Source organism: Kryptolebias marmoratus, linkage group LG8 (assembly GCF_001649575.2).
Source record: "Kryptolebias marmoratus isolate JLee-2015 linkage group LG8, ASM164957v2, whole genome shotgun sequence".
Lineage (NCBI taxonomy): Eukaryota > Metazoa > Chordata > Actinopteri > Cyprinodontiformes > Rivulidae > Kryptolebias > Kryptolebias marmoratus.
In genome coordinates, this window is record NC_051437.1 from 2,112,364 (window position 1) to 2,139,491 (window position 27,128).

The window sequence follows — 27,128 nt, forward strand, 5'->3', positions numbered from 1 at the left end:
TTTTATACTGGGAGGAGGTGTGGGACTAGGATTCTGAGGAAGTTCGAGAGCCGCTGTTAATGAGGGACTTGTAGATGTTGGAGGAGATGAATCGTGGGTAGGAGTCCCTGTGCATCAGTGTGTAGATCTGTAACTGGGCATCTTCAAACGTGTGACGTGTCGGGTCCTGCATCTTCTTATTGATCACCTCTCGAACCCGGGCATCCAGACTCACCTAGAAGAAAACAGACAGAAGGTGACACTTTAAGAAACTAAACCTTAATGATCTGGTCCAGTAACTTTCACTTCTGGGAACAGATTCTGCTGCCTTTACACCAGGGGGGTCCAACCCTGGTCCTGGAGGGCCACTATCCTGCATGTTTTCCTTGTTTACCTGCTCCAACACACCTGATTCTTCTTCTTCTTCTTCTTCTTCTTCTTATGGCGTTTAATGGAGGTTGGCAAGAAACTTCAGGTATGCATTACCGCCACCTACTGGTATGGGGTGTGGTTCGAGATGATTTAATTCCTACCGCTTATTTCTGTGTTTTACAGGAAACTCAAATTCTATTAAACAATTTTGTTTTATTATAATTTGTTTATGTTTGCTGCACAAGTTCCTTTGCACACTGTACTATTATATTCAGTTTTTCCTTAATATTTTCAAACTGTCTTATCATAACTCTTCTTTCTTGTTCATATTTCTGCCATTGCATTATAATGTGTTGTACTGTTTCATTCTGTGTTATGTTTGTGTATTGTAAAAAAAGTGTAATTAAGTCCTGTATGTCTAAATCTAAGTCTTGTTATTATTCTTTCTTCTTTTCTGCTTCTTCTTCCAGCTCTGGTTTCTCCTACGACCCTTTGAATCTTATAAAACCACCTTCCTTTGTTATCTCTCTCCCATCTCTTCAGTCTCTCTTTGATTATACTTCTTATTTCAGATTTACTTGTTTTAACTGCAACATTTATGTCACTTTGTGTTGCCTTCTTTGCCATTGTCTCTGCCTTCTCATTTCAACTTACCCCTATGTGTGCTGGTACCCAAAGAAATACTACAGTTGAGTCGTCTCGTGCTGAAAAGTGCTATATAAATAAATGTACCTACCTACCTACAGTTAATCCCATCCTTTGTGTTCTGAATAACGTGTGACTTATTTCTAGTAAAATGTCTGCTCTGCTATCTGAATGACTGTTTTTAAACTGAATAATACTGAACTTGAATCAGAGCATATTACTGTTTTTAATGGTTTTACTTCTTCCACCCACTGTAGAGCTAATAGAAGTGCCAACATTTCTCCTGTATATACTGATAGATTGTTATTGACTCTTTTACTTACTTTTATTTGAAATTCTGGAACTATAAATGCAACTCCTATTTTCTCTATTGTTTTTGATGCATCTGCATATATTTGAATGTACTGATAATAACACTCTATGTATTCCTGTACTGTATGTAAACTGATAATACCCTGATCTTCTTCCCTTTCCAATAATTTCAAATCCACTGTAGCTTCTGGTAAAATCCAGGGTGGTATTATTGGCAGTGGTTGATTTAAACTTATTGTTATATTATGTATATTATATTCCTCTGGTTTTTCTTTAATTACCCATCCTAAACTTCCTGTCTTTCCTTCCTTTTTTTCCAAACATTCATTTTAAATGTCAAGGGTTGGATGATCCAGTTTATTGCTTTGTAAATTCAGCCAGTAATTTAACATGATTTGTGTTCTTCTCAGGTCTAAGGGTGGTTCTCCCATTTCCACTTCTAATGCTGTTGTTGGAGTGGTTTTGAAAGCTCCTGTGCAAATTCCTAGTGCCTGATGTTGAATGATGTAACTTTCTTAAATGTATGTTTGCAGCTGTCCCATAAACTAAACTTCCATAATCTATGTTTGATCTGATGAATCCAGTATATATCTTTTTTAGTGTTCCTCTATCTTCTCCCCAGTCACTGCCTGCTAAACATCTCATAATATTTAATACTTTTTTTTGCATTTATCTATTATTTTCTGTATGTGGATATTCCATTTATTTTTTTTCATCAAACCATATTCCTAAAAACTTTATACATTTTACTTGTTCCAAGTCCTGGTTATATAACTTGATTTTTATTTCTTGCCTAATTTTTTTCTGTGTAAACACCATAACTTTTGTTTTTTCAAGTGATAACTTAAATCCCCATTTCTCTATTTCATAAATAATATTTTGTATTTTCTTAATGGTAAATTGTATATTTTTGCCTCTTTTCCATATAGCCCCATCATCTGCAAATAAAGAACAACCCATCCCACCTCCAATGTCATTAAATGTCATTTATTATGATAGGAAATGGTATTGGACTAACAATACTCCCTTGAGTTCCATTTTCTACCAGATACTTTCTAGACAGTTTTTGACCTTTTTTCACCTGTATTGTTCTGTTTAATAAAAACTTTTCTATGTATTTAAACATTTTCCCATGAATTCCTGTTAGTTGTAAACACACCTGATTCAGAGGTTAAATCACCTCTTCATGTTCTGCAGAAGCCTGTTAATCACCCATTGATTTAAAGCAGGTGTGTTGGAGCAGAGGAACAAGTAAACCTGCAGGATAGTGGCCCTCAAGGACCAGGGTTGGACACTCCTGGTTTACACCATTAGTGCTGTTAATTTCTGTCATTTTTTCCTGTCACAAAACACGAGAGGGGGCGATAATGTCTTTACCCACATCTGTTTCTGTTAGTCTGTCTGCAAATCATCTAATGAACCAAAGAATGTATTTTCATGAATTTTTCAGAAAGTAAAGACTGGATGTATATTTACAAACTGATTAACTTTGTTTATACCCTTTCCTTAAAGAAAGAAAAACAGTTATTAAAACAGAACAAAAGAACTAATGAAATTAGCCTTGACCACAGGGACATGTTAAACTAAGATGTGTCCTGTAATCAGCATCACAGGTGTCTTCAGTCCTGTAACCAGTCAGTCTGCCTGTTTAAAAGGTGAAAGGTAGTCACAGTGCTGTTTGGTATCATGGTGTGTACCACACTGAACATGGAGCACAGAGACCTGAGGACAGAGTTGTCTCAGGAGCTGAGACAGAAAATGATTGACAGCATGTTAAAGGTAAAGACTATAAGAGCGTCTCAAAGCAGCTGGATGTTCCTCTGACTGCAGCTGCTCAGATTATTCAGAAGTTTAAGGTCCACAGGCCTGGAGACAACGTGTCTGGATGTGGATTCAAGAGGAACACAATGACAAACTGAAGAAACGGATATTAGAAATGGTAACCAAAGAGCTCAGAACAACTTGTAAAGAAATCAGAGGTGAACTCCAAGGTCAAGGTTCATTAGTATCAGATCCAAAGTGGACTGCTTTGTTGTATCTGACACAGGGTGTCCTGAATCTGTTCAGGGTCCAATGAAATCTCAAGACTATCAAGGCATTCTGGAGCTAAATGTGCTGCCCAGTGACAGAAAGCTTGGTCTCAGTCTCAGGTCATTGGTACTAACAAGATAATGACCAAAAACACGGCTAAAAACATCAGGAATGTCTCAGAACAAACATTGGACCATTCTGAAAGTGGCCTTCTGAGCCCTGATCTAAATCCTGTTGAACATCTGTGGAAGGACCAGAACCTACATGATGTGTAGGTAATCTTACTTAGCAATTGGAACAACACTGGATCAGCACAACTACACCACACATGAATGGCAGTTACACAGTTTGAGAAGCTGGTCTCATGCAGATCCACAATATGAGCCACAATCAGACTCCAAGTCTTGGTAATGTTTTCTATTGTGTCTGCTGACTTTCACTCTGTTTCACTAACTAGCAAATGCTTCAGCAACTACATGATAACCAGGGTTTCCCCCAGAAAAGAGGCTAAGCCTGGTGGTAGTTGGCTGATTGCCGGCCAACCGTGATTTTGTTACATAAATAAATGAACATACAAAAAAGTGCAAACGACGCACCAACACACGTCTCACGTCAAGGCCAATAAATAACAACAGAGAACTCTGAGAGATGCTGTACTGTACTGTGCTTTTAGTGGCACAGGCTGCATGTTGGATCACCACATGTTCAGGCGAACCCACTCTGTGACCACACGACGCGACACCACGCGGGGCCTTCGCACAGGGGCGGGGACAGCGCGATTGCATCACTGTTGGCACGTGCACCCTTGCGCAGTGATCAACGCATGAAGTTGATGCGAGTGGAAAAAAAACGTGAATAAAAAATGACGTATTTTACAATAAACAAGCGGAGCTTAGCCTGGCAGCGGAGGCAGTAAAGCCTGGCAGCCCACCAGGCTTATAATACACTGGGGGAAACCCTGGATAATACTGCCACTGTTGTTGCCATTGTCATCAGTACTTCTGGTGCAGTATCCTTCCGTGAGTTTTGAACCGTTTGATTATTCTTGTGATCTCTCATAGAGGGATCATATAAATGCTGATACAGGAGAACCAGCTCCGCTAGAGCAGCGAAATCATCCATTTTAAATGGAGCGCGGCACGCAAAGTTACAAAAATTGGGAGGTGCACAAATACTATGCTGGTAATTTACAGGTAAGGTAATCATCACAACACTATGTTAGAATATTTGTGAGTGCTGGATTTTAAGTTTATGATTCGTTTATTTTTAGTGGTGATGGGGAAAAAAAACATTTAAAGGGTTTGCAAAGTGCATTCAGGAGAATTCAACACCATACATCACTGATAGTCATAAAACATACACACAACTAATTAAAGGCGCAACATTCCTCAAAGGAATGCATATCACCCACTGCCTTTCATGCCAAAGTTTTAGACAAACATCAATGTGTGTTGAGAGATGATAGAATTGTAGCTGTTTTGTTAAAAGTGACCTAATGCATGATCTCAAGCAATTTTGTGAGATTTCACAAGATATGTTACCACTCAAATTATAGCATAAGGATGACTCTTACATACTACCTGACAAAATTTGGCTCAGTGTTTAGTTAGCAGTGGTGGCCATTCTGACTTGGGTCGACTCATTGTGACCATTACATTTTGAGACGACTGCAGAGTCATTACAAAACTGGCACAATGACAGCACAGAATAATACTGAAAGCATGAAACCAGGACATGAAGACGGTATGTTTACAGTAAACAACATGGTATTTGTTTATGATGTTCTAAAAGTCTCATTCTAATTCATGTGGACTGTGTCTCTGTGCATTTGTGCGTGTTGGTCGGGGGCAGCTGTATGACATGAGGTTTGCAGAATATTACCTCTTTTGGTGATAATATAGAAATATAGTCCTCATAGATGGAACGGGCTTTTTCTTCGATGGCACTCTTATTGAGTTCTTGTTTGAGGTCTTCACAGGCGAGCCAAAACAACATGTTCTCCTCGCTGTACTCCGTCCGCAGGAACTCCCGGAAAACATTCCGGCCTGCAGGGTTCCTCATGAGCTTGTCGAATGACTGAGACCACAGTCGGATCTCCTCCACCGAGGGTTTGGTACTGAGAAAGAAAAGGAAAAAAAAAGGATTCTGTTAGTTTTGATTCAAACCCAGTAAATATCTTCACATCTCAGAAAGACATTAAAAGCCATGAAATACCACATGCATAATGCATGGCATTTTATGTAAACAAATTAGTCTCAAACGTAGTCACAAAGACGTATAACATGATTTGTATGTGTACAATAAGATCTACAAGCATACCACAAAATTTCCAAAAGCTTATTGAGAGTCAAAAATCTGTATCACAAGATTCACAAATGCATAAACTGTTTTTCAAATATACATTTTTCCAACTGCACAAGTAGGACTATGCTACACATACATATGGTCACATGCACATGAACAGATCACCTGCAGATCAGTCAACATGAGCACTTGGATCAGCTTGTGACGTTTGAGACTTTGTTCATGCTCTAACAAACAGTTGATATCAGCGAATGCAACAATCCTGTGATATGAGTAGCTCTTAGAGTAAGTTTGGTGAATGACTCTCAGCTACAACAGCAACTAATTTTAGTTCAATATTTGGAAAACTGACTGAATCATATGGGGTGATGTTTGTAAAGTTACAGTCAAAAATTAACAGCAAGATTTTGGTTTATTTAGGCTTTCATAAGAAAAAAAAGGTATTTTTTCAAAGTCATATTTTACCATGTTATTCATACATTTATAAATATCATAGTTCCAAACTAAATATTTAACTTGCTAGTTAGCAAGCTAAATATTTAGCTCCACACTAAATATGTAGTCTATAAAACTAAATGTTTATGTCCGAGCTAAATATTTAATTTCCAAACTAAAGATTTAATTTGCTAACTAAATATGCCACTGTTGCCTCCCAGCAAGAAGGTTGCAGGATGGCTTCCCGGTCTGGGGCCTTTCTGGGTGGAGCTTCCCGGCCTGGGGCCTTTCTGGGTGGAGCTTCCCGGCCTGGGGCCTTTCTGGGTGGAGTTTACATGTTCTCCCTGTGCACACGTGGGTTTACTCCAGGTACTCCGGTTTCCTCCCACAGACCAAAGATTATCCCTAGGTGTGAGTGAGAGTGTGAATGGTTGTTTGTCTCTATGTGTCCCTGTGATGGACCTGCGACCTGTCCAGGGTGTCCCCCGCCTCTCACACAGTGACTGCTGGGGATAGGCACCAGCTCCATGCGACCCAAAATGGAGAAGCAGGTAAAGAAAATGGATGGATGGATGGATATTTAGCTCAGACCTAAATATTAGCTAACATGCAAATTCCTTGTCAAAAAGCAGAAGTGGACTATCATGTTTAGTTTATATTTAATTTGCAAATTAAAGTTTATATATTTATAAGTGTATGGATAACATGGTGAAACTATGACTTTGAAAAAAAAGTACTAATAAGTAAGTAATTTACCAAGTACTTTTGCTTAAAATGCCCATCCCTAGTAGAGATATATGACTGTAGGAAAATAGGTTCTCCTCTTTAAGTTTCTGATACTCTAACAAAGAGGTATCTAATCCTGGTTCTTGAGGGCAACTATCCTGCATGTTTCAGTTGTTTCCCTGCTTTTCAACAGGTCTTCAAGTCCTGCAGAAACATGTTAATCATTCAATCTTTCAAATCAGGTGTGTCACAGCAGAGAAACACCTAAAACATGCAGGAAAGTGGCCCTCCAGGACCAGGATTTGACACCACTGTGTTAGAGTATCAAATGCTGGAATATCACTGAGATCAAATTTCATGTAGATGTCTTTCAGAGAACACTGTAACTAAATTTAAAGAATCTATTCCAATTATTATTTTCCTGCAGAGTAATGCAACAAAGAGCAGCAACTTAGATTATCTTGTTGATAATATTACAACTTCAATGCAAACATCACTTGATAAAATTGCTCCTCTGAAAAAGACAGTGATCAGTCAGAGGAAACTGGCTCCTTGGTTTAATTCAGAATTACATTCTTTAAAACAGGCATCTAGAAAGTTGGAAAGAAAATGGCGCTCCACTGACATGGAATAATTCTATTTAACCTGGAGAGATAGCCTGCTAACATACAAGAAAGCCCTTTGTAAAGCTAGAACTGTATAATTTTTACCTTTAATAGAAGAGAAGAATAAGACCAGGTTATGCAATAAAGAGCAGCGACTAATGACTAAGTTGTGACATTCTTTATGAATAAAATTATATCAGTTAGAAGGTTCCCACCATTGTTCCTACTACTGCCTCCGAAAAAACTATTGCCAGTTCTGATGAGAGTTAAAAGGAGAGCTCATATTTCTCCAGTTTTAGCTTCTCTTTATTGGCTCCCTGTCAAATTCAGAATAAAATTTAAAATCTTCATTCTAACATAAAAAGCTCTCAACAACCAAGCTTCATCTTATTGTTCCATATATTTCTAACAGAGCACTTCTCTCTCAGACTGCAGGTTGACTTGTGGTTCCTAGAGTTTCTAAAAGTAGAACAGGAGGCAGAGCTTTCAGCTATCAGGCTCTCTCATGGAACCAACGTCCAGTTTCTGTCTGTGAGGCTGACACCCTGTCTGCTTTTAGGATTAGAATTAAGACTTTCCTTTTTGATCAATGCCATAGTTAGGGTTGGCTTGGGTTTCCTGAGGTATCCCTTAGTTATGATGCTACAGGCTTACACTGACGGAGGACAAACTGACCACATTTCCTCAAACTGCTGCTCTTTCCTTGCTCTACTCTTCATGTTTGTATTATTTATTTCATTTACGTGTTTTTCTTTGTCTTTCTTGCAATTCTTCCTGAACCAGTCTGTGTCTCTTTCCTGTCCTCTAACCCCAGCCAGTTGAAGCAGATGGCCGCTTGTCTTGAGCCTGGTTCTGGTTCTACTGGAGGTTTGTTCCTGTTAACAGGGAGTTTTTCCTTTCCACTGTTATCAATGTGTTTTCTCAGGATGGAAGTGAAGATTCAATATAGATAACTTTTACTAATTGGCTTGTTATAATGCATGTGAATGTTTCTGTACAGTGCCTGAGATGACTTTTGTTGTGAATTGGTACAATATAAATGAATTGCATTCAGGCAAAGTGAAGTGAAGTGAAATTTATTTATATAGCACTTTTCAGCAGCAAGGTGATTCAAAGTTAACCCTCACTTTAATATAATGGTAGGAAAACTGCTGTCCTGTATTTGGTTTGTTTGTTTTCAGATCTCTCCACTTCAGACAAGGAAATTAATATTACTATCATGATCTCTGACCCCTGAAAACTCTAAATCTAAAATATGTACAAATTGTTGTCCTTGGACTTAATGTCATGTTAGTTCCTCCACTCTTTATTGCAGCGTGAATGTCACACTTGTGCAAACAACATCCCTTGCTTCAACACAGCAAACATTCCTGAAGAAAAGATTTCATGTTGCAATGTAAGGAAATCCTCTAAATCATTTGACTTTAATATTGGTAAAGAAATGACTTTTTTTCAGAAGTTAGATTAAAAAGAAGTTTTTTTCTTGTGACAAATCATCTAAGAAAAACAAACTCTCCAGCAGAACTAACTTTCATGTGTTGGTGTTGCACACTCACCAAGATTCACATTTTGGTATAGTTTCCATCTTGGTGTCCTGTGATATTATTCTTCTCCTCCTTCGCTTTCGTCTCGCCTCTTCATTCCTGACAGTGAGACTAACATGATAACACAGCTTTCAGACAGGAAACACACACACACACGCACACACAGACACTTACACTCTGCACTGTATACTGATGAACAGTTACACACAATGATGCTATAACTCTATTCAACATTAAGCACACTTTATGTGTTATGTGAGATGTTTATTTATCAGCAGTTCCAGGTTTCTGATGTTCTGATTGTCTGCGAAAGAGAAGCTTTAAATAATTAGTTTACCTTTGGGACTGACTGAGACTTAATCAGTGCATGGTTACAGTCTGTTATGTTACTGACTGTGGGATCACGATATGCTCTAACAGCCCCTTCACATCAAATGAAGACTGCACTACAATGTAAGAAAAATCAGCCAGAAAATAGATGTTTTTTTGCAGGGTTTAGGTCTCCACAATTCAAAAGATTTGTAATGGTTTTGAGGTTGTGGTGGTTTATTATCATGGTGCCAGCATATCTGAGTCCTGAGGGGAAAAGGATGCACATCTCTGATCTGTGGCAGATATGATACGTATATCAATACATTGCCAAAAATGTCATTATTACAAATACATGAGCAGCAAAATAAGATTAGATAGGATTAAGCCCCTAGTCACTGTCAGGATTTGGTTATCTTTGGTATTGAGTGTATTGTTTCATGTTTCTTGTGTTCCATGTGTTTAGTATGTTCTCTGTTGTTGTTCTGCTCCCTGTGTTCCTTCTGCTATCACCCTCTCCCTCAGTAGTTCTGTCGACCTGCCTCACCACCCACACCTGTCACCTGTTTCCAGTTACTCGTTACCCTCACTCTTTAAAACCTGGTCATCTTCTTCACTTCCATGTGCTGTTTGGTTATCATCATGTCTCGCCGTTTGTGTTCCCTGCAACTCTGCATTTTGTTATTTAGTTTTAGTTGCTGCCACATCAGCCTTTTGTTTTTGTTTCTTTATTTTGAATAAGTTAGTTTTTGTTGGAGCTCTCTGAGTCTGTCTGCATCTTGGGTCCAACCATCCACCGACCACCAAACTTGACAATCATTATAAACCTCAGCTTTTTATCATGATACAAATTTGCTTTTTTACAATACAAGTCAACCTTAATTCAAATTCTACAAATCAACTTTTATTCACAATATCAATCAGCTTTTAGTCAAGACACAATTCAGTCTTTCATCACAATACAATTTAGCCTTTGATCACAATATAATTTAGCCTTCAGTCAGAACACGATTTAGTCTCTAATCATTACTCCATTCTGCCCTGCCTTCTGTGCCTCACCAGGTGTTGTCATTCTGCCCATCTGCACTGTCCTTCTGTGGAGCATTGTGCATTTCCACATGCCTGTGGTCCTCACTGTGTCCTCTCCGGTTCACTGTATTTCCAGTTTTTGTAAGTAGATATTGGCTACCTCGTCAGCACTTTTTGTTTTAAGTAAGTTTATTTTTGCAGTCCTTGTGTTCTGCCTGCATTCCTGGGTTCATCTTTTTAACTAATCGTGAAAAATTAAGCCTTTAGTCACAATATGATTCAGCCGTTTATCACAATACCATTCAGCCTAAAATCCCAAAATGACTCAGCCATTAATAACTAGAAAAAAGGTTAAACAAAAACAACTGAACTTCTGTTCTGTGGCTGAAGACATTTCACTTCTCATCCAAGGAGCTTTATCAAAGCAGAGTGTGTGGAGTTTGGCTATTAATAACAATATGATTAAGCTTTTAATCACAAAACAATTCAGCCTTTAATCACAATGTAATTGATTGAAGTTCTTTGCCCCTTCTTTACAACCTACTCTCAAACATCATCTGAAATCAACAGTCCCAAGTCTGTCTCCCATAGTTTTTAAACACAGTGGAATGATTTGAAAAGTTAAAGAAGGGTTAGGAAGAGCAAGAAATTCTGAAGATGATTTACAAACATAATGTCAAGCTTGAAGGTATCTGAAGAATTGTCTTTTAGAGAGAGAGATACTTTGTTTGCTAGTTGTTGAAAAGAAGTAAAGCTGGAAATATCATTCCACTCAGAGCTTTAGGTCTCTGTAAGACTTGATGGCGCAACCTGGGTAATTTCTTGCTCCAAATAAAATTTAGAATAAGACTATGGAAAAAAACTAAACAGACAAAGTTTGGAATATATTGAAGTAGATATAAGAAGCATGGGAAGAGGCTCAATTTGACAGCATCAATTCTAACAGTGACAGAAAGATTTTAGAGAGGCCATCGGTCAAAATTGCTTAATTTGTATAAACAAAGAAAAAAAATTCCTATAAATAAAAATGTACTGATTTCAGTTTTGTGGGCCAATACATATTTTGATATTTGTATAGCTCTGTCTTGCATAACTGATTTCTCCTAAAAAAACTATAATAAACAAAATATCCATCCATCCATTTTCTCTTTCCACCTTTCTGTACTGTGAGCTGATGCCTATCTCCAGCAGTCATTGTGTGAGGAGTCAACCCCATTCAAGATGGCTGCCACAGCCAACTGATCTTAAAAACCCGGCTATAACTCAGTCAGTTTTACCAATACTAAGCTAACATATTATGTAATAGCAGCTGAGACTCATTCTCAATACAAACTAGAAGTGCTAACAGATTCTGCAAGGTTGACCAAATCCTCTATAACTTCATCACTTCCCATTATATGATGACCTTAGTTTAAAGCTCTGGCATGACAATATGCATTCCTTCAAGGAATGCTGGGCCTTTAATTGATCATTGATTTGTGTTCTTGGAGCTACTTGATGAAACTCTTTGGCATTACCACCAGACAAGAAAGAAGCAGATGAGTTTATGGTGATGAAGACAAGTGAGGAAGAAAAAAAATTCAGCTTTCTTCAAGGAAAGAAGAGTGGCATAACTTTTAAATTAAAGTTATGTCACCCACACACATTCTAAGACTGCTGATTTGCTCACATCAATTTCAGCAATGATGAGTCCATTTTTAGAGCACTTCATCTGTCTCAGAGTGGCTGTTTCTAATCACAATATAAACCGTGTGCGTGCCTTACCATGAACAGCTGCAACAGCAGCACCAGCAAAAGCAGCAGGCGTTGGGCCGCTGGGAGTTCTGGGTAGTGGTTAAGCCCCGCTCCTCTCCCTTTCCACTCAAAGCTGAGGTCTCGCTGCGACCTCTCCCCATGACTAGCTCACCCGCCCGTTCGGCTGGGATCGGACCTGCATACTGAACAGAAACACAGAACCATGATTTTCACTACAGTGACAACATATCATTCAAAGTTCTAAAAGCTTTATTGTTATATGCAAGGAATAACAAGCTATTGTGCAATAGTTTTTTTGTTTCTTCCTAAAGCTGTCAGATTATCACTAAAAGTATAATCTGAAAGGCATTAAAGGAATTTATTAAAAAGAGGTACAATGCACAATAAAAAACAATAAATGCAATCAACAGATTTACCCATTTTGCAGAGTTACAATCGATTGTTGTGGTTGTATGAAGTGGGAACTAGAAGAGTTGGGGTCAAGGCAATGGTTTAAAGGAATTAATCAACCTTACGACTTGAGGGCAAAAAGTGTTATTCCGTCTTGAAGTTCTACATTTTACACTACAGTCTGCCAAATGGCAGAAGTGTGAAAAGATGATGTTGGGAGTGATTGAGGTCCTCGATGATTTTGTGTGCTTTCTTGAAGACACTGCTGGTAGATGTCCTGCCATCTTAACAAAGATCTGGGCTGCTCTGATCACCATCTGTAGGTGCTTGTGGCCTGCTTAGGAGCTGCTGCTGTATCACACAGTGATGTTATAGGTGAATACCATCTCAGTGGGGCAGCAATAGAAATTGCAGAGTGTTGGTGGCAGCTTGAATTTCCTCTGCCTCCTTAGGAAATACAGCCTCTGCTGAGCCTTCCTTTTCAGCTGAGTAATGTGGTAGGTCCAGGTGATGTGGATGCTAAGGAATTTGAAGATATTGATCTTATCCACTTCAATTTTATTGATGTATAGTTGTAGATGGCAGTTCTTCTTTCTCAGTTCCACTATCACCTCCATTGTTTTACTGACATTCAAAGTTAAGTTGTTGCTTTGACACCAAGACAGCACATTTTCCACCTCCATATGGTAGGCAGACTCATCATCGTTGTTAATGAATCCCAGGCTTGTTGTATCATCTGAAAATTTGAGGATACTTGTATTTCCATGTTATGCTACACAATCATGAGTGTAAAATGTGTACAGCATGGGACTGAATACACTCTTGTGGCGTGCCAATGTTCATGATATGTGTCCTGGAACTGATGTTCCCAATCCTGACAGACTTTGGTCTGCAGATGAGAACGTCTGAGAACCAGTCACAGAGTTTGGGATTCAGTCCCAGGCTAACTAGTTTTTGTGTAAAACTGGTAGGCATGACCATTTGGAATGCTGAGCTGAAGTCAATGAAAGGCATTCTAATGTAGGTGTGCTTATTTTCCAAATGGGAGATGGCAGTGTGTAGGACAGCACAGACAGCATCCTCTATAAATTTATTAAGCCAATTTTCAAGGGATCCAACATGCAGGAAATAGTGGCTTTGATGCACTTGTACTGGGACAATTTTTATCCGTTATGTGTCTCAGGCCTTGCCACTTTTGCCTGGCTTCAGCTACAGACTAGAAGCCTTCCAGCTGTACTGCTTCCTGGCCTGTTTATTGGACTTTCTAAGAATATTTTGAAATCCTATCCTCCTCTTTATTGCCAGATTAAAAAAAAGTGACACAAGCATGCAGCATGTGCTGTACCTGATGTTTTATCCACAGCTTTTGATTTGGGTATTTTTGGATCTTTGTAGAAGGCATCAAATTTCTTTTTCTTTTTTAAATGTATTGATGATAGCAAAGTTAAATATTGTTACAAATAAAAAAAAAAGAAATATGTTTGAAATAACACTGACAGCAAAGAATACTCTTCTACAGTATAGAACTAAAAAAAAAAACAGTTACACAAAAGTGTTTCACTGTGAACATGGTTTGTAGTTTGTTTTGTTGCAACCTGAATTGTGAAATAAACTTCAGTGGAGTTTAAAAACAAAATATGTGTTTATGTCTGTTTGAACGATGTGTATGCCCAGATGAAATTTTTTCTTTTTCTTTTGGGGGCGGAGGCGCAGGATTTTATTGTAATCCATAAGGGGGGCCAGATGAAAATCTTTGGGAACCACAGTCTTAGTAGGAGCTCAGTTTCTGGTAACCATACATTGATTATTCTCTTTACAAGAGCACATTGTTTGACACGTTGTCAGTAGCCTGGATGCAGGAAAAGGAAAAAGTGATCTGATAATCCAAAATAGGATCGGAGGAAGCTTTTTAGGCATCAGGACATGCTGGTAGTACTTTTTGCAATACAGCCAAAGTATTCCCTTCTATGGTGTGGTTTTACCTCTTTAAAAGTTGAAATCCCAACTCAGCTCAAATTGTAAGCTGTTAGCTGCTGAATGCATTGAATATTTATAAAATATGCATTTCCATTGATTTGTGAAGCACTCCAAGCACACAAGTGACTCCAAAACCAAAAAATTAATATAGCTAAGGACAATAAAACGGCGCTGGTCAATTCATACTTCCACAAAACATTCTCAGTTTGTGGGATCTTCACTCGATCCCTAAGACTGATCTTGGTCACACTACAGAGTGATCTGTCTTCAGCCTGCCAAAGTATGTTTGAAGCAATCATTATGCTTTGACTTTTTATTACTTACTTTTTATGTATTATGTATTCCTGGTCACAATGTGCTGTTTATTTTAAACCTCAGTCGACATCAGTGGTTCCTTAACTTCTTCTGACCCACAAAATGATAGTGAGAAAGGCTTGTGACCCCATCTAAAAGACCTCTTTAACAATTCAGCATATTCCCCCTGGAAGTAGCCTTGCAAAACGTTTGGTGACTGTGGCAGCGCATTACACAAATTGTTGAATTGGCACAATAAAAAAATCTGAGCTTTTGAAGTGTACCTCAGTGTTTGTGTTTCAAACTTAAACAAATATACTTTTAATAGATCTATGTAATATGACCAGAAGAAAACAAAAAATTCCAAATTAAAATTTGCAGTTCTGTTTGTTGCGACACTTTATCTCTGGCAACTAGGAATATAATGATATTTACGGTGTAATGCAAAACAGACTGAGGTGAAAAAGTTTAGAAAACATGTAACAGAATCATATTTGAGATTGGAGTTGTGCAGCGATTCACTGTGTTAATTTTTCATAAATGAAAGCAGAGTTGCTGTTGCACCTTAAATAGTGCACAATCCACCTACAGGTTACAAGGTAAAATGACCTTGTTGGTGTAGATTCTGACATCCAGCACATAGTGAATCCTAAGAGTTTAAAAACAAAACAACTGCAGTTCTATTCTGTAGTTGAGGACATTTAGCTTCACATCCAGGGAGATTTTTCAGTCCAGAACTAAAGAGCATAATGTTCCCATCTTTAAACTACATGAGATGTTCTGTTTATGTGAGCTAAAATGTGGCAGTGGCTCAGGAGGTAAGGGTTCGTCTTGTAACTGTAAGGGTTGCCAGTTTGAGCCCCCGCTCCATCCATCTCAGCCATTGTGTCCTCGGGCAAGAGAGACTTCACCCACCTTGCCTACTGGTGGTGGTCAGAGGGCTCGGTGGCGCAGGTGTGATGGCAGCCTCACTTCTGTCAGCCTGCCCAGGGGAGCTGTGGCTACAATGTAGCTTAATGTGTGAATGGGTAAATGACTGATTGTAGTGTAAAGTGCTTTGGGGTCCTTGGACTAGATACAGCACCATACAAGTCCAAGCTATTTACCATTTTACTTTCACATGCAGAGAATCCTACTCCCCTCCCCTCTGAGGGTCATTGGGGTGTTTGGTGTGAATTAAATTGAAAATGACTGGGTATCATGTGTAAAGTTCCGCTTTAAGTTTTAGAAAGCTGAAATCTGAGACCTCCTCTTCTGTTTAAAGATGTTTCTTCATGCCCCTTTCAAATCATTTGTCTTCTCTGTCCAAAATATGAACATTTTGGTTCTCAAAAGAGTGTTCCTTATCCTTGAGGTGTAGGTACACAGCTGAGCCACATCCTGAAAAGCTGACTCTCCTATGTTGAGCAATGCGAATGTGGAAAAGCTGTTTAGTTTTTTCAAATAGAGGTCTCAACATTCCTCACAGCACTGAACTGGATACACCACACAGCTCTGTTTATGTTTGGATGTTTTGTCCTTAAAATGAACCAGCTTCTGTGTAAGAGTCCTGTTAGCCTTAAAATCCACTTAGATGTTGTGTTTGGAAAAAAAAAACTTCTGAGTTTTTCAGATACTGACATATGGCATGATAATGATTTTGCATTTGCTCTTATTTTTCTCCCTGTTTTGATCTGTGGTATGTCTTCTAGAGTTCCTCACAGACTTAAACCTGAACTGAAATCAAACCAAAAAAAAAGACATTTCATAGATGTTATTTAGTTAAACACATCCACACAACATTGCAGGGACCCATTTATCTGACCTAAAAGTTAAATAAACTGTCTTGAGCACATCAGTCAATAAATTCCTAAGTGGGTGATTTGTGGGGCGGAGTTCCATCCTGGGTTCATGACGAGCGCTGTGTGCCGGCCAGCCAAGAACACTGCTACTGTAGAAGAGGAAGCCTTTTTTGAACACGTACAAATTCTGGAAGATTTTGCAGGAGTAATGGATATACAATCATACCAGTATGAAACTGAACTGATGGCTAAATCTCCGGAATCGGATGAAAACTCTTCAGATTTGAATTCTGATGATCACCAGGACCGTTATGGCCAACAAAACAATGGGCATAACGACTAAGTTGGAAACATGAAATGGTGAAAACATGAAGATGGCAGGAGAGCTAATGTTACTAACTCAATGATAATGATGCTAACTGGATGCTAACTTGTAAACAACGTGACGACTCTTCAGAGTAGCGTTTATGAATTCTAACACCAGAGGAAATTAGTTAATAGCAGTTTAAGACTACGACATTTGTTTAATCACACATAGATTGTCCATATTTTCTCATCAATAACAAACTGGTCTGAATCACAAACTAACCTCAGGCTGTCAGTCTGTATCTGCAGCTCATACCTTTTAATGACAGCGCGCGTTCACGACACCTTTGAAGTAAAAGTTCCTGTTTCTCGTCTCCTTCTCTGTGGAGATGTCCCCTTTCCATTTGCCTTTCTTTTAAAATTAAAAATAGTTGGCAAAAAGTTCTGTTTTTGTGGCATGAAGCCAGCCCACCGCCGTAACAAGGGTCAGAGCGGTGCTCCTCCTTGAAGTGATCCAAACCAAAGTTCTGATAGTAATTCCTACATTGAAGGTTATGGATCCAAATCTGAGGAAGGTTTTTATCTTTTTGGAAGCCAAATAAAAAAAACTTCAGTGGTATTTTCTGGCTGGTCCGAACAAATAATTCCAACGAACTGAACTATATTGTACTGGTATTCATCCACTCACTGACAAACTTCAGCGGCTCAGTGAATGTAACACTTCTGTGGTGGTCACGGAAAAAGCCAAAAACAGTGGTTTCTTCAATATTCAGAATTACCAATAAATAAATAAAATACAAAAACATTTTATGGGTTAGGGTTAGGGTCAGTGAAAATATTTTCACTGATGTTGGCTTCAAAACACATTTAAGTTCAGCTTTAACAAAAGCCCAGTTAGGATATCCACATGCTTGGAGAGCTTTTTATGTCTTTATTCTCTTTCCTTTCGTTGTGTGGTCATGGGGACATGTTTGGCCTAATTCTGTAGAATCCCAATCTCATGCAGTTTAAAACTTGGAACTCCACACTATACAGTTTTAAATTGAAAAAGCTCACAGATGTGAAAAACACTGTCTTTAAGTACAGAATAGAGGTCCAGCTGCTTTGTTTTTTAAGCTCTTAGGATAACAATATACTGTTAAATGTAAATAAAATATTTGTTTTCCAAAAATCGACATGTGAGTCAGAATTACAGTAAGCTGACTTAGGTGCAGCGAGTTTGTGTGCAATGAGTTATGAATGGAGAGGACAACATTTTTTCAAGTTTCGAGATTGAAATTATTAAAATTATTCATCCATCCACTCCAGGAGAGAGACCCAGACACGCCTTACACTCTCCAGCTCCTTCACGCTGAAGGTCATGGGCTGAAGATGAAAACAGAACCATATCATCTGCAAAAAGTAGAGACAAGACCATGAGGTTTCTAAACCAGACACCCTCCTCTCCTTGTCTGCACCTTGAGATCCTGTCCATGAACACCACAAACAGGATTGGAGACAAGGTACACCTCTTTCAGAGTTTACCTTTGTGCCAAGAATGCGGGCACAGCTCCTACTTTGGTCATACAGAGACTTGATTGTGGTGATTCTGGAGGTGTTGTATTTTTGTACTTCCTGGTGGGCCGTCTCGGCGGCTGATTGGCAGCTCTTCTCCACTCCCTCTACACCTGTGGCAGATCAGGCTCATCAGGAGACATGGATACTTAAGGCTGTGGTNAGCATTGTCTTGCCTTCGTGGTAAAGTGCTAAGCCGTTGCAGACTTACCTGTAATCTTGTAAAACTTCTCTTGAGTTTTTGTACTTTGTGTTTTTACCTATCCAGGACAACCTGACCTTCGTGGTCTGTTTTTGGAAACTCGCCTCAAAGCTAAGACATCTTCCTGTTTGCCTGTGCCTGTCTGCCTGCCCTGAAAAGGATATTACCTGCTGCCTTCTGGAGAATCTGCTAACCTGCTACTGGAATATACTTACCTCCTATACTCACCTCCGCGCCGTGAACTACTCTTCGCACCATAAGAACTCTCTCCTGGAAGTCAATTCTTTATACTCACCTGTCCATTCTCTAAGGCAAACCTGTGACTCATTACGCCCTCTGTTCGCAGCTCCTGGTTCCGGTTATTCTCGCATCACCTGGTTCACTGTAAATAAACTCACTTCTTGTTATCTTGGTTTCCCGTGTCTGTCTGACGCCGAGCTGCTCGTATTAGAAAAGTTCAGAATCCTGACACTGATAGCCTTTAAATGCAGCCCTTGCATTCCATACGTCCACAGCACCCCTCACACAATGTCTCGAGGAACATGGTCATAAGCCTTCTCCCGATCTACAAAACATATGTAGACTGAAGTGGCATGACCTCCTTAGTGACCCTGCAAGGGTGAAGATCTGGTCCACTGTGCCATAGCCAGGACAAAAGCCACACTGTTCTTCTACATTTAAATCCTCACTAAAAACTAATCTGTTTAGGCTAGCCTAATCCTTCATAAAGACAAACAACCACTTTCTAACTTACACCTAGTGACAGTTTAGAGTTGTCAGTAAATCTAACATGCATGTTTTGGGTCTGTAGGAGGATACTTGAGAACCTGGAGAAAATCCATGCATACAAGCAAAAATGCTCCACACAGAAAGGCCCCAGGCAGGAGGCAAACCAGGTTTTAAACCTGCAACCTCAATATTGTGAGAACAGCTCTAACCCCTGATTCCTGTGATGCAAGTCCAGTTAATACAAGTCAATTCATACATAAAGTACATATAAAACATGAGGTTTTAACCAAAGTACTGTCCAGTAATAATGATATGAAAGACAAAAGCAAAAGTAAAAACTGTTAAAAATAAATTTATAAATACCTCAAAAATAAATAAACTGTGAACGTTGTATCATAAAAAGTCTACATCAGCTCACACTGGGTTAATTATAAGCAAGAACTAATGTGTTTTAAAAGAGATTTAAAAACAGGGAGTGAAGAAGCCTGTCTAATATTAGAAGGCAGATTGTTCCAGTTTTGGAGCCATGACTGAAGAAGCCCGATTTCCTCTGAGCTTCAGCCTAGTTTTCGGGACAACAAAAAACAGCTGATCCCAGGACCTGTGGAGGAACATGAGGGTGAAGCAAGTTGGGGAGATACGAAGGGGCTAGATCATTTAGCAATTTATAAGTCAACATGAGAATTTTAAAATCAATTTTATGGTGCACATGGAACCAATGGGCTGAGGACAAGACAGGTGAAATATGTTCAAATCTGTGTTTTCCAATTATGGGAAGGGTAGCAGAATTTTGTACAAATTGGAGGACTGAAAGGGCAGTCTGACTGACCCCAAAATACAATGCATTGCAGTAGTCAAGTCAGGTTGTGATAAAAGCATGGATTATTCTTTTTAGGACAGGTCAAGTTAAAACTGGTTATGGTTTTGCTATCTATCTTAGCTGAAAGAAACTTATATGCAGAACAATTAATGTTTATTAAACTTAAAATCCAAGTCTAAATTTACCCCCAGATTTGTGATGAACTGTTTAAGATATGGCTCCAGAGAGCCAAGGTTGGCAGGAGGGTTGTCTGAGGTAGTGTTAGAGCTGAAAACAATTATCTCAGTTTCCTTTTCAATAAAGCTTAAAACATTCAAACCCTTTTAAGTCTTGATGTCATCAAGACATTTCAATACAAGGTGGATGGAGCAAGAATTATTTGCCTTCAGGGGCAGGTAAATCAGGTAATTGTCAGCATAGCAATGAAAGAAGATGCCATGTTTTCAAGGAATACACCCCAAAGCGAGAAGGCACAGTGAAAACCGGGGCAGTCTCAGAATCGAGCCTTGAAAAACCCCACAGGAAAAAGCGAGGCTCAGCAATTTGCACATAAAAACTGAGAACCCTTGCAAATTTTTCAAGCCATTTTGCTTTGCTGTTTGCTGTCAAGTGAGATACTAGACTAAACAGGTCTCATGACACAGAAAAGGGGTTGCAGCAACCTAAATATGTTACACAGTATTACTTAGCTTCTCTTGTTCATTGTGAAATTCAATTTCATTAAATCACTTTTCAACATTGTTCCTCATTTTACATTTTAATTGTCACATTCACTGATCTCTCTGTTTTACCCTGGATGTTTATCAAAGTGTGTTATCTATGAAAGACAAACATCCCATCATAATAAGTATAAACAAATGGAACAGAGGAAAACCTGAGGAACCATAATTTTGATGGACTTGCTGAAATGCAAGACTTGTTTGCAAATGAAACTGTCAGATCTGAGCAGGGATTATTTGAACTCTAAAGCCACCAATACATTAAAACCACTTTTATGTTTATATACAACATATTTTAATGTTTTTGTTAGATATATAGAGCTGTTTATATGAAATCATTTGTGAGTCATCAGTCACACTATTGTTTTCCTGTTTATAGTTTCTGCTATATGTTTTTGGAGTCCAGCTACGTACTTCAGTTTATTTACTATTTTTCCTTATTGAAATAGATAACTCTTAAAATCATTGATAAAATCTTTATTTTTAGCTTTTGTCTGATGTTTTTCTGGTTTTAAATTTTAAGTACGATTTTAATACTTTTAGGCATGGGCCAGTATGAGATTCTGATGGTATAATAAACTGCAGCAAAAATACTATGGTTTCATGGTATTTATTAGGGTTGTGCATCGCTGGTCACTGACCTACACGATACGCATCTCAAAACAATGCCAACAATCCAATTCATACAGTACATGGGCAGCAAAAACCCTTTCAGTGCAATACAGTTCAACCCTTACACACAAGACAATTTAACAGACGAGTCAATATTAGTTTGATTCAACAAACTGAGATTCAATGCATTACAACAAAGCAAATTATTGATTTGATTAGTTATTGCTTTTGAGTCTAACCTGATAAAAATGCCACTCACAAACATGTCTTGTTTTAAAATTACAATAAACCATATAAAACTTGACTCATAATTAAACAATACACAAAAATGAGATGTAGTGCAAAGGTAAAAATCCTGACAGCGGCTTTAATACTGTTTTAGTAATTCAACAGCAGCAAAATGTATTTTCTACACTATAAATATTAATACTGTTCTTTCTGTTCTGTAATATTAGTTGATTTCCAAGAATCAGGGAATTTTGCTTTTATTTAAAAAACAAAAATGCAACTATTATTACTTTTGCTACCTAAATAATATAATATATCAGGGTTTCCCCCAGACCACAGAGGGAAGAAATATTATTCCTATGATGGGCGAAAGCAAATAAGCAAATAAATCAATGAAAGTCAAACTGAATGCTTTAAGTTTAAACATCCTCTCTGTATCACAGCCAGAAACACAACGGCTCTTCCTCCTGAATACGTGCAGCCATATTAGATGTGACAACTATCAGCTTTCTTTTTTACCATATTTCCACTGGTTATGTAGCATACTGTCCCGTCTTTTCGGAGAATACTGCAGTGATGTAAGTGCCAAGTATAGATACCTCCACCGCGCGCTCAGGTCTGCGCGCTGTTCACGGAGCCCTGTCTGACTCTAATGAGCCCTGAGGCCGAGCCTCCTTCAGCTACCTGCAGTTAGCATGTTGTCAGAGCCACAGTAATAAACATGGAACGAGCGGGTTTAACCAAAAATGGTTAGTTGAGCTAAAATTCAGCGGGTGGCTGTCAAGATTTGTACGTTGAATCCTTTTTTTTTTTTAACAGCTCGCAAATAAATACTCTCTCTCTTTCTTGAGATACTGTTAATGTTTATGTCCAAAGCAACCCCAGAATTTCCAGCTCCTCCCAGCCTCTTTGATTTTAAAGCATGTCTGCAACCTCTGCCCTCTTTTTAATTGTTTAAATCCTTTCACTGTGTTGAAAACAGTATGGTAGACAGACTGGGGATTGTCAATGCAGATGATGTTTGGGGGGAAGTTTTAAAGAAAGTACACAGATCTACAATCTGTGATCAGCACACTTTCATGCAATTCCAGATTCTACATTGAGCTCAATGTCCTAAAGCCAGGCTTGCAAAAATATTTGACACAGAATTCCCTCTGTCCCTGCATAATGAGGTTTTGTTCTGAAGTTTTTCTTGCATTATTTGGAGTGGCTGGAGGGGATATCACTACTAATATTTTGTCTTCCTTGTTTGGGATGTAGCCTGCTTCCCTTGTCTCTCTCTTGCTAAAAAAGACCTAAAAGCATTTGCAGTGCTGCTGGCCAGGAGCTTGGTGCTGCTGGATTGAAGATCTGCAGCTCCAACTACATTTACAAGCAGGTTTGGAAAGGTCCACTGTTTTCTAAAACTGGAGGGAATCAGACTGACTCTGGCTGGTTGGCTGAACCATTTGAAAGAACCTGGAACCAATTTTTCTCTAGTGTTAACCCTCCTGAAGCCCTCAAAAGAGAGAGAGAGACAAAGAGAGGTAAAGAAGCCCGTTTAACTTTGGGTCAATTTGACCCGAACGCCACAGGAGGGTTAAAGATGTGGGATGTCAGATTGTTGTGAACTGAGCAGCACAGTTATATGTTTTGATGTGTATATAAGCATATATGTAATCTGTATAGTATTGTGCATTTATAGATGTTTTGTTTCTTATATTTATTGAATTTTGTAGTATTTACTTACTCACTTATTAATTTATCTATTCTTCCTTCTTCTTGTTTGTTAGTAGTAGATGCTGGGGTGGGGGATGTTTGTTGTTTAGTATGTTTTAACATGTCTAAAGTTCTATAAACAGTGTTAAAAAAAAATCACAAAAATCTTATTGATAAAGAAACTATGATTTTTGTATTAATTTTTCATTCAATTAGAATAGTGATGTGATATAAAAGCTAAATTTTGAGGTCCAAATTTTTTAGAGTCCACTCAATAACCACAGCTTATTGAAGAATTGGGTCAGTAAAAAAAAATTAATAACAAAAAAGTAAGTAGCAAAGCTCACCAGAGACGATTCAAGTCAGGATCAATGACAGCTGACTGATAGTTGAAAAGAAAATAGGTATCCCATATATTTTACCCTTCTTCACTAACAGGAGTTACACCAAAGATCGCACCTTTTTTCTGGTAGAAAAGAGACGTGAGACGTGACACCACCCAAAGCAACAAGAACAGAAGGAGAGACAAAGGCAACCAGGCAGGAAACAGTCAGATGGATTGTGACACACAGGGCTTCTTGGTTTCTTTATGAAACTTGATGAATCAGGCTTGGTGCATGTGCGCGCACGCACACACACACACACACACACACACACACACACACACATACACACAAACCAACTCTATTAGCCATTTTGACATGGGTTTATTCAAGCTATGATGGTACAAATGAAAAGTAAAAACTAACATTCCATTTTGCTCTGAACCGGAACATTCGTACAGGTGAGTCCAGTCCAAACTTGTTAACATCTGCCTCTTCCACAACAACAACAAACTGAACGTTCTCCATCTCTTCAGATAAAGAAATGTTTTTAGAATGATTTAGAATGATAGAAATGCATTTCCACAAATATGGCTTCCAGTTTGCTTAACTGATTTGTCATATCTTCCTGTGATTGACCAACTGTGAGCAACAAATGACCAAAATGATGTAGACACTGGTTCACATACACTTTTCTTAATAGTTGCAAAACCTTTGTTCTTGGTAAACAATATAAAACTAAAACTGTTGTTTGTATTGTTTTAAATCTAACATGTCTAAATCAGAAGGCAATGGACTAATATTTTGTGGTTCTTTAGCTCAAGAAATTGTTTTTCTTTCTGCTCTGTCCTTCTTCAGGGGTCACCACAGTAAGCACACTCACACAAAAGATTTGGCAATTGTTTTACACCGGATCCCCTTCATGATGCAACCCGGGCTTGAACCTGCAGTCTTAGGATTACAAGACCACAGTACTGTCCACTAACCTACAATGGCCCTGTTTGATTTCAAAAAGTACAACTTGGGAAAAGAACAGACAGAAAACACTGTCCAAAAGCAGATGCATATGGAAAACAGCAACAATAGTGCTCCACACAAGCTTGTATGTACTCAATAAAAAGTTAAATGTCTGACTTAATTTCTTGGGGCTGGGATGGCAATGTTCCTGTTTCAAACATAAAATGTATGTCTGAATCTCAGGATTTTTACAGCACATTACCTCCAGTAATTAAGTTCAAGTACTTATTCAACAAATTTTACTTTGGAAGGTGTGGATCACACATTGTGAACCCAAACAAGGTTCAGTTTGGTATCCCACAGGGTTCTGGGCTTCATTCTACATGCTTCCCCTCGGCAACATCATCAGAAAGCACAGCAAACATTTCCATTGTTATGCCAATAATGCCCAGCTCTACCTGTCTATAAAACTAGATGCATACAATCAATTACTAAAACTGCAGAGCTGTAATGAAGCCTGATTCAACAGCAACTTCTTAGAAATGTAAGAACATTTTTGACTAAGATCTGACTATGTTAAATTTTGATAGCATTACAGTGACCTCCAGTGTTAGTGTGAAAAACTTTGGAGTCATTTTTGATGAAGATTTGTCTTGTAATTTACATATTATTCAAGTTTCCAGAACAGTTTCCATTTACCTCTGGAATTTGCAAATAATAAGAAACATTTTGGCTCACGGTGATGCAGAGAAACTGCTTCATGCCATTGTCTCATTTAGATTTACTTTAATGCTATCCTAACAGAGTGACAATACAGCTCTGTAAAATCCTTACAGCTGAATCAAAACACTGCTGCCAGAGTTCTGACTGTTCACAGTTCCTCTCTACATTTGCTCCCTGTTAAGTTTAGGCTTACTTTCAAAAGTTCTCTCATAATTAACAAACCTCTTCATGGTAAAGACTGTCATACATCAACAACCTCTTCCATCTATATCTCCAGTCCAAGAATAAAAACTTACATCCAAATGTGGAGGCAGTCTGATGCCCTCTGTCCTTTTAAGGCTGATTTTAAAACTCATCTTTTAAGTCTAGCTTTTACTGTTTTTATATTTTACTTGAGTGCTTTTTAATCACCTTCAACTTCTGGTTGTTTTCTTCTTTGTCCATTTTTATAGTATTTTTTTTATTTTTGTTTTTTTCTTTTTGCATCAATAAAACATTTGGGTGCCTTAAGTTTAAAAAGGGCTATACAAATAAAGATTTATTGATTGATTGATAGACAGTTTTAAATGTTTTTTTTTTATTAAGGTCAATTAATTTGAAAATCCCAAGCCATTGAGTATCCCATCATCTACAGATCATACTATCATCCAAAGTTTTCAAAAATCTGGAGAAATGTTTGAGCTCAAAGACAAGGCTTAAAGTCAATTTTAAATGGCCGTGATCTTTAGGTCCTCAGGCAGAACTGGTTTATTTTCTGGACATCACTGCATGGACTCAGGAACATTTCCATAAATCATTGTCTGTAAACACAGTTCATTGTGCCATCCACAAATGCTGGATAAAGGTCTACATGCAAAAAAGAAGCCATATATGTGTCATGAACAGGGCAGAAGGAGGCAAACCCTGAGTGCAGACTCATCTTAACCAAACTAATTTAATAACAAAAGAATCAAATACAAAAACAAGGAGCTGACGTGGCAGCAAACAAAACCTAAACTCAACAACATTAACTAACTTAAACAAAACATGAACAGACCTGAGACGAGATGAAAACCAAACATAGCATGGGGGACGACGAGACACGAACAACCAGAAGGGCAGCAGATCAAGGAGGCAAAGTATGACAATGAACCAGCATGGAAGTGGAGAAAATGACCAGGTTTTAAAGGCAGAGGGTAATTATGGAAAGTGGGCACAGGTGAGTGAATAATCAAGGTTAGGGGCAGGTGTAGATGGGCGTGGCAGACAGACAAGAGAGACTGAGGAGAAGTGAATGATGGCTGGAGAACAGGGAACAAGACACACAGAACAAGAACCCAACTAACAAGATAACTGAATAAGATAAACGATAAACTTAAACTGAAACACGAAGAAACTAAATACAAAAACCCAAATCCTAACAATATGAACAGCATCTAGAAACAGTGCCATCTTCTCTGGGCCAAAGATAATTTAAAATGGACTGAAGGAAAGTGGAATGTTATGTGGTCAGACAAATCAACATTTTTAATTCTTTTTAAAAACCATGGATGCCTTGACCTTGTGAAGTTATATAAAATGTTATATAAAAGTTATATAAAATGTAAGACCATGAAGTTTCTTTTTACCAGAGTTCAGAGCCCAGAAACAATGTAAAGGATAATAGCAGATCATAGAGAACACATGGTGAAATCATGAAATCATGAAATCCAGGAAGCAGCTCTCCACAAGGAGAATGGAAAAACACTGACATGGAAAAGTACCAGATGGGACTGATGTTTTGCTTATCG

At 38.4% G+C, this 27,128-nt stretch overlaps 1 protein-coding gene across 7 annotated transcripts in view; it reads right to left on the reverse strand.

The window, feature by feature from the left end:
* Positions 1-27,128, reverse strand: part of rgs19 (regulator of G protein signaling 19) — a 65,829-nt gene continuing 38,701 nt past the window's right edge. For 4 of the 7 annotated variants that reach the window (XM_037977034.1, XM_037977033.1, XM_017409301.3 and 1 more), the window contains 4 exons: positions 12,056-12,228; positions 8,966-9,064; positions 5,221-5,455; positions 1-214 (listed from right to left, as the gene is read on the reverse strand). In XM_037977034.1, coding sequence (XP_037832962.1) covers positions 26-214; positions 5,221-5,455; positions 8,966-9,064; positions 12,056-12,228 — 696 coding nt within the window. In that variant the 3' untranslated portion in view covers positions 1-25. Of the gene's footprint in view, positions 215-5,220; positions 5,456-8,965; positions 9,082-12,055; positions 12,229-23,703; positions 23,921-27,128 lie in introns of those variants that run through there. The other 3 variants (XM_017409305.3, XM_017409302.3, XM_017409307.3) reach the window with 3 other exon arrangements.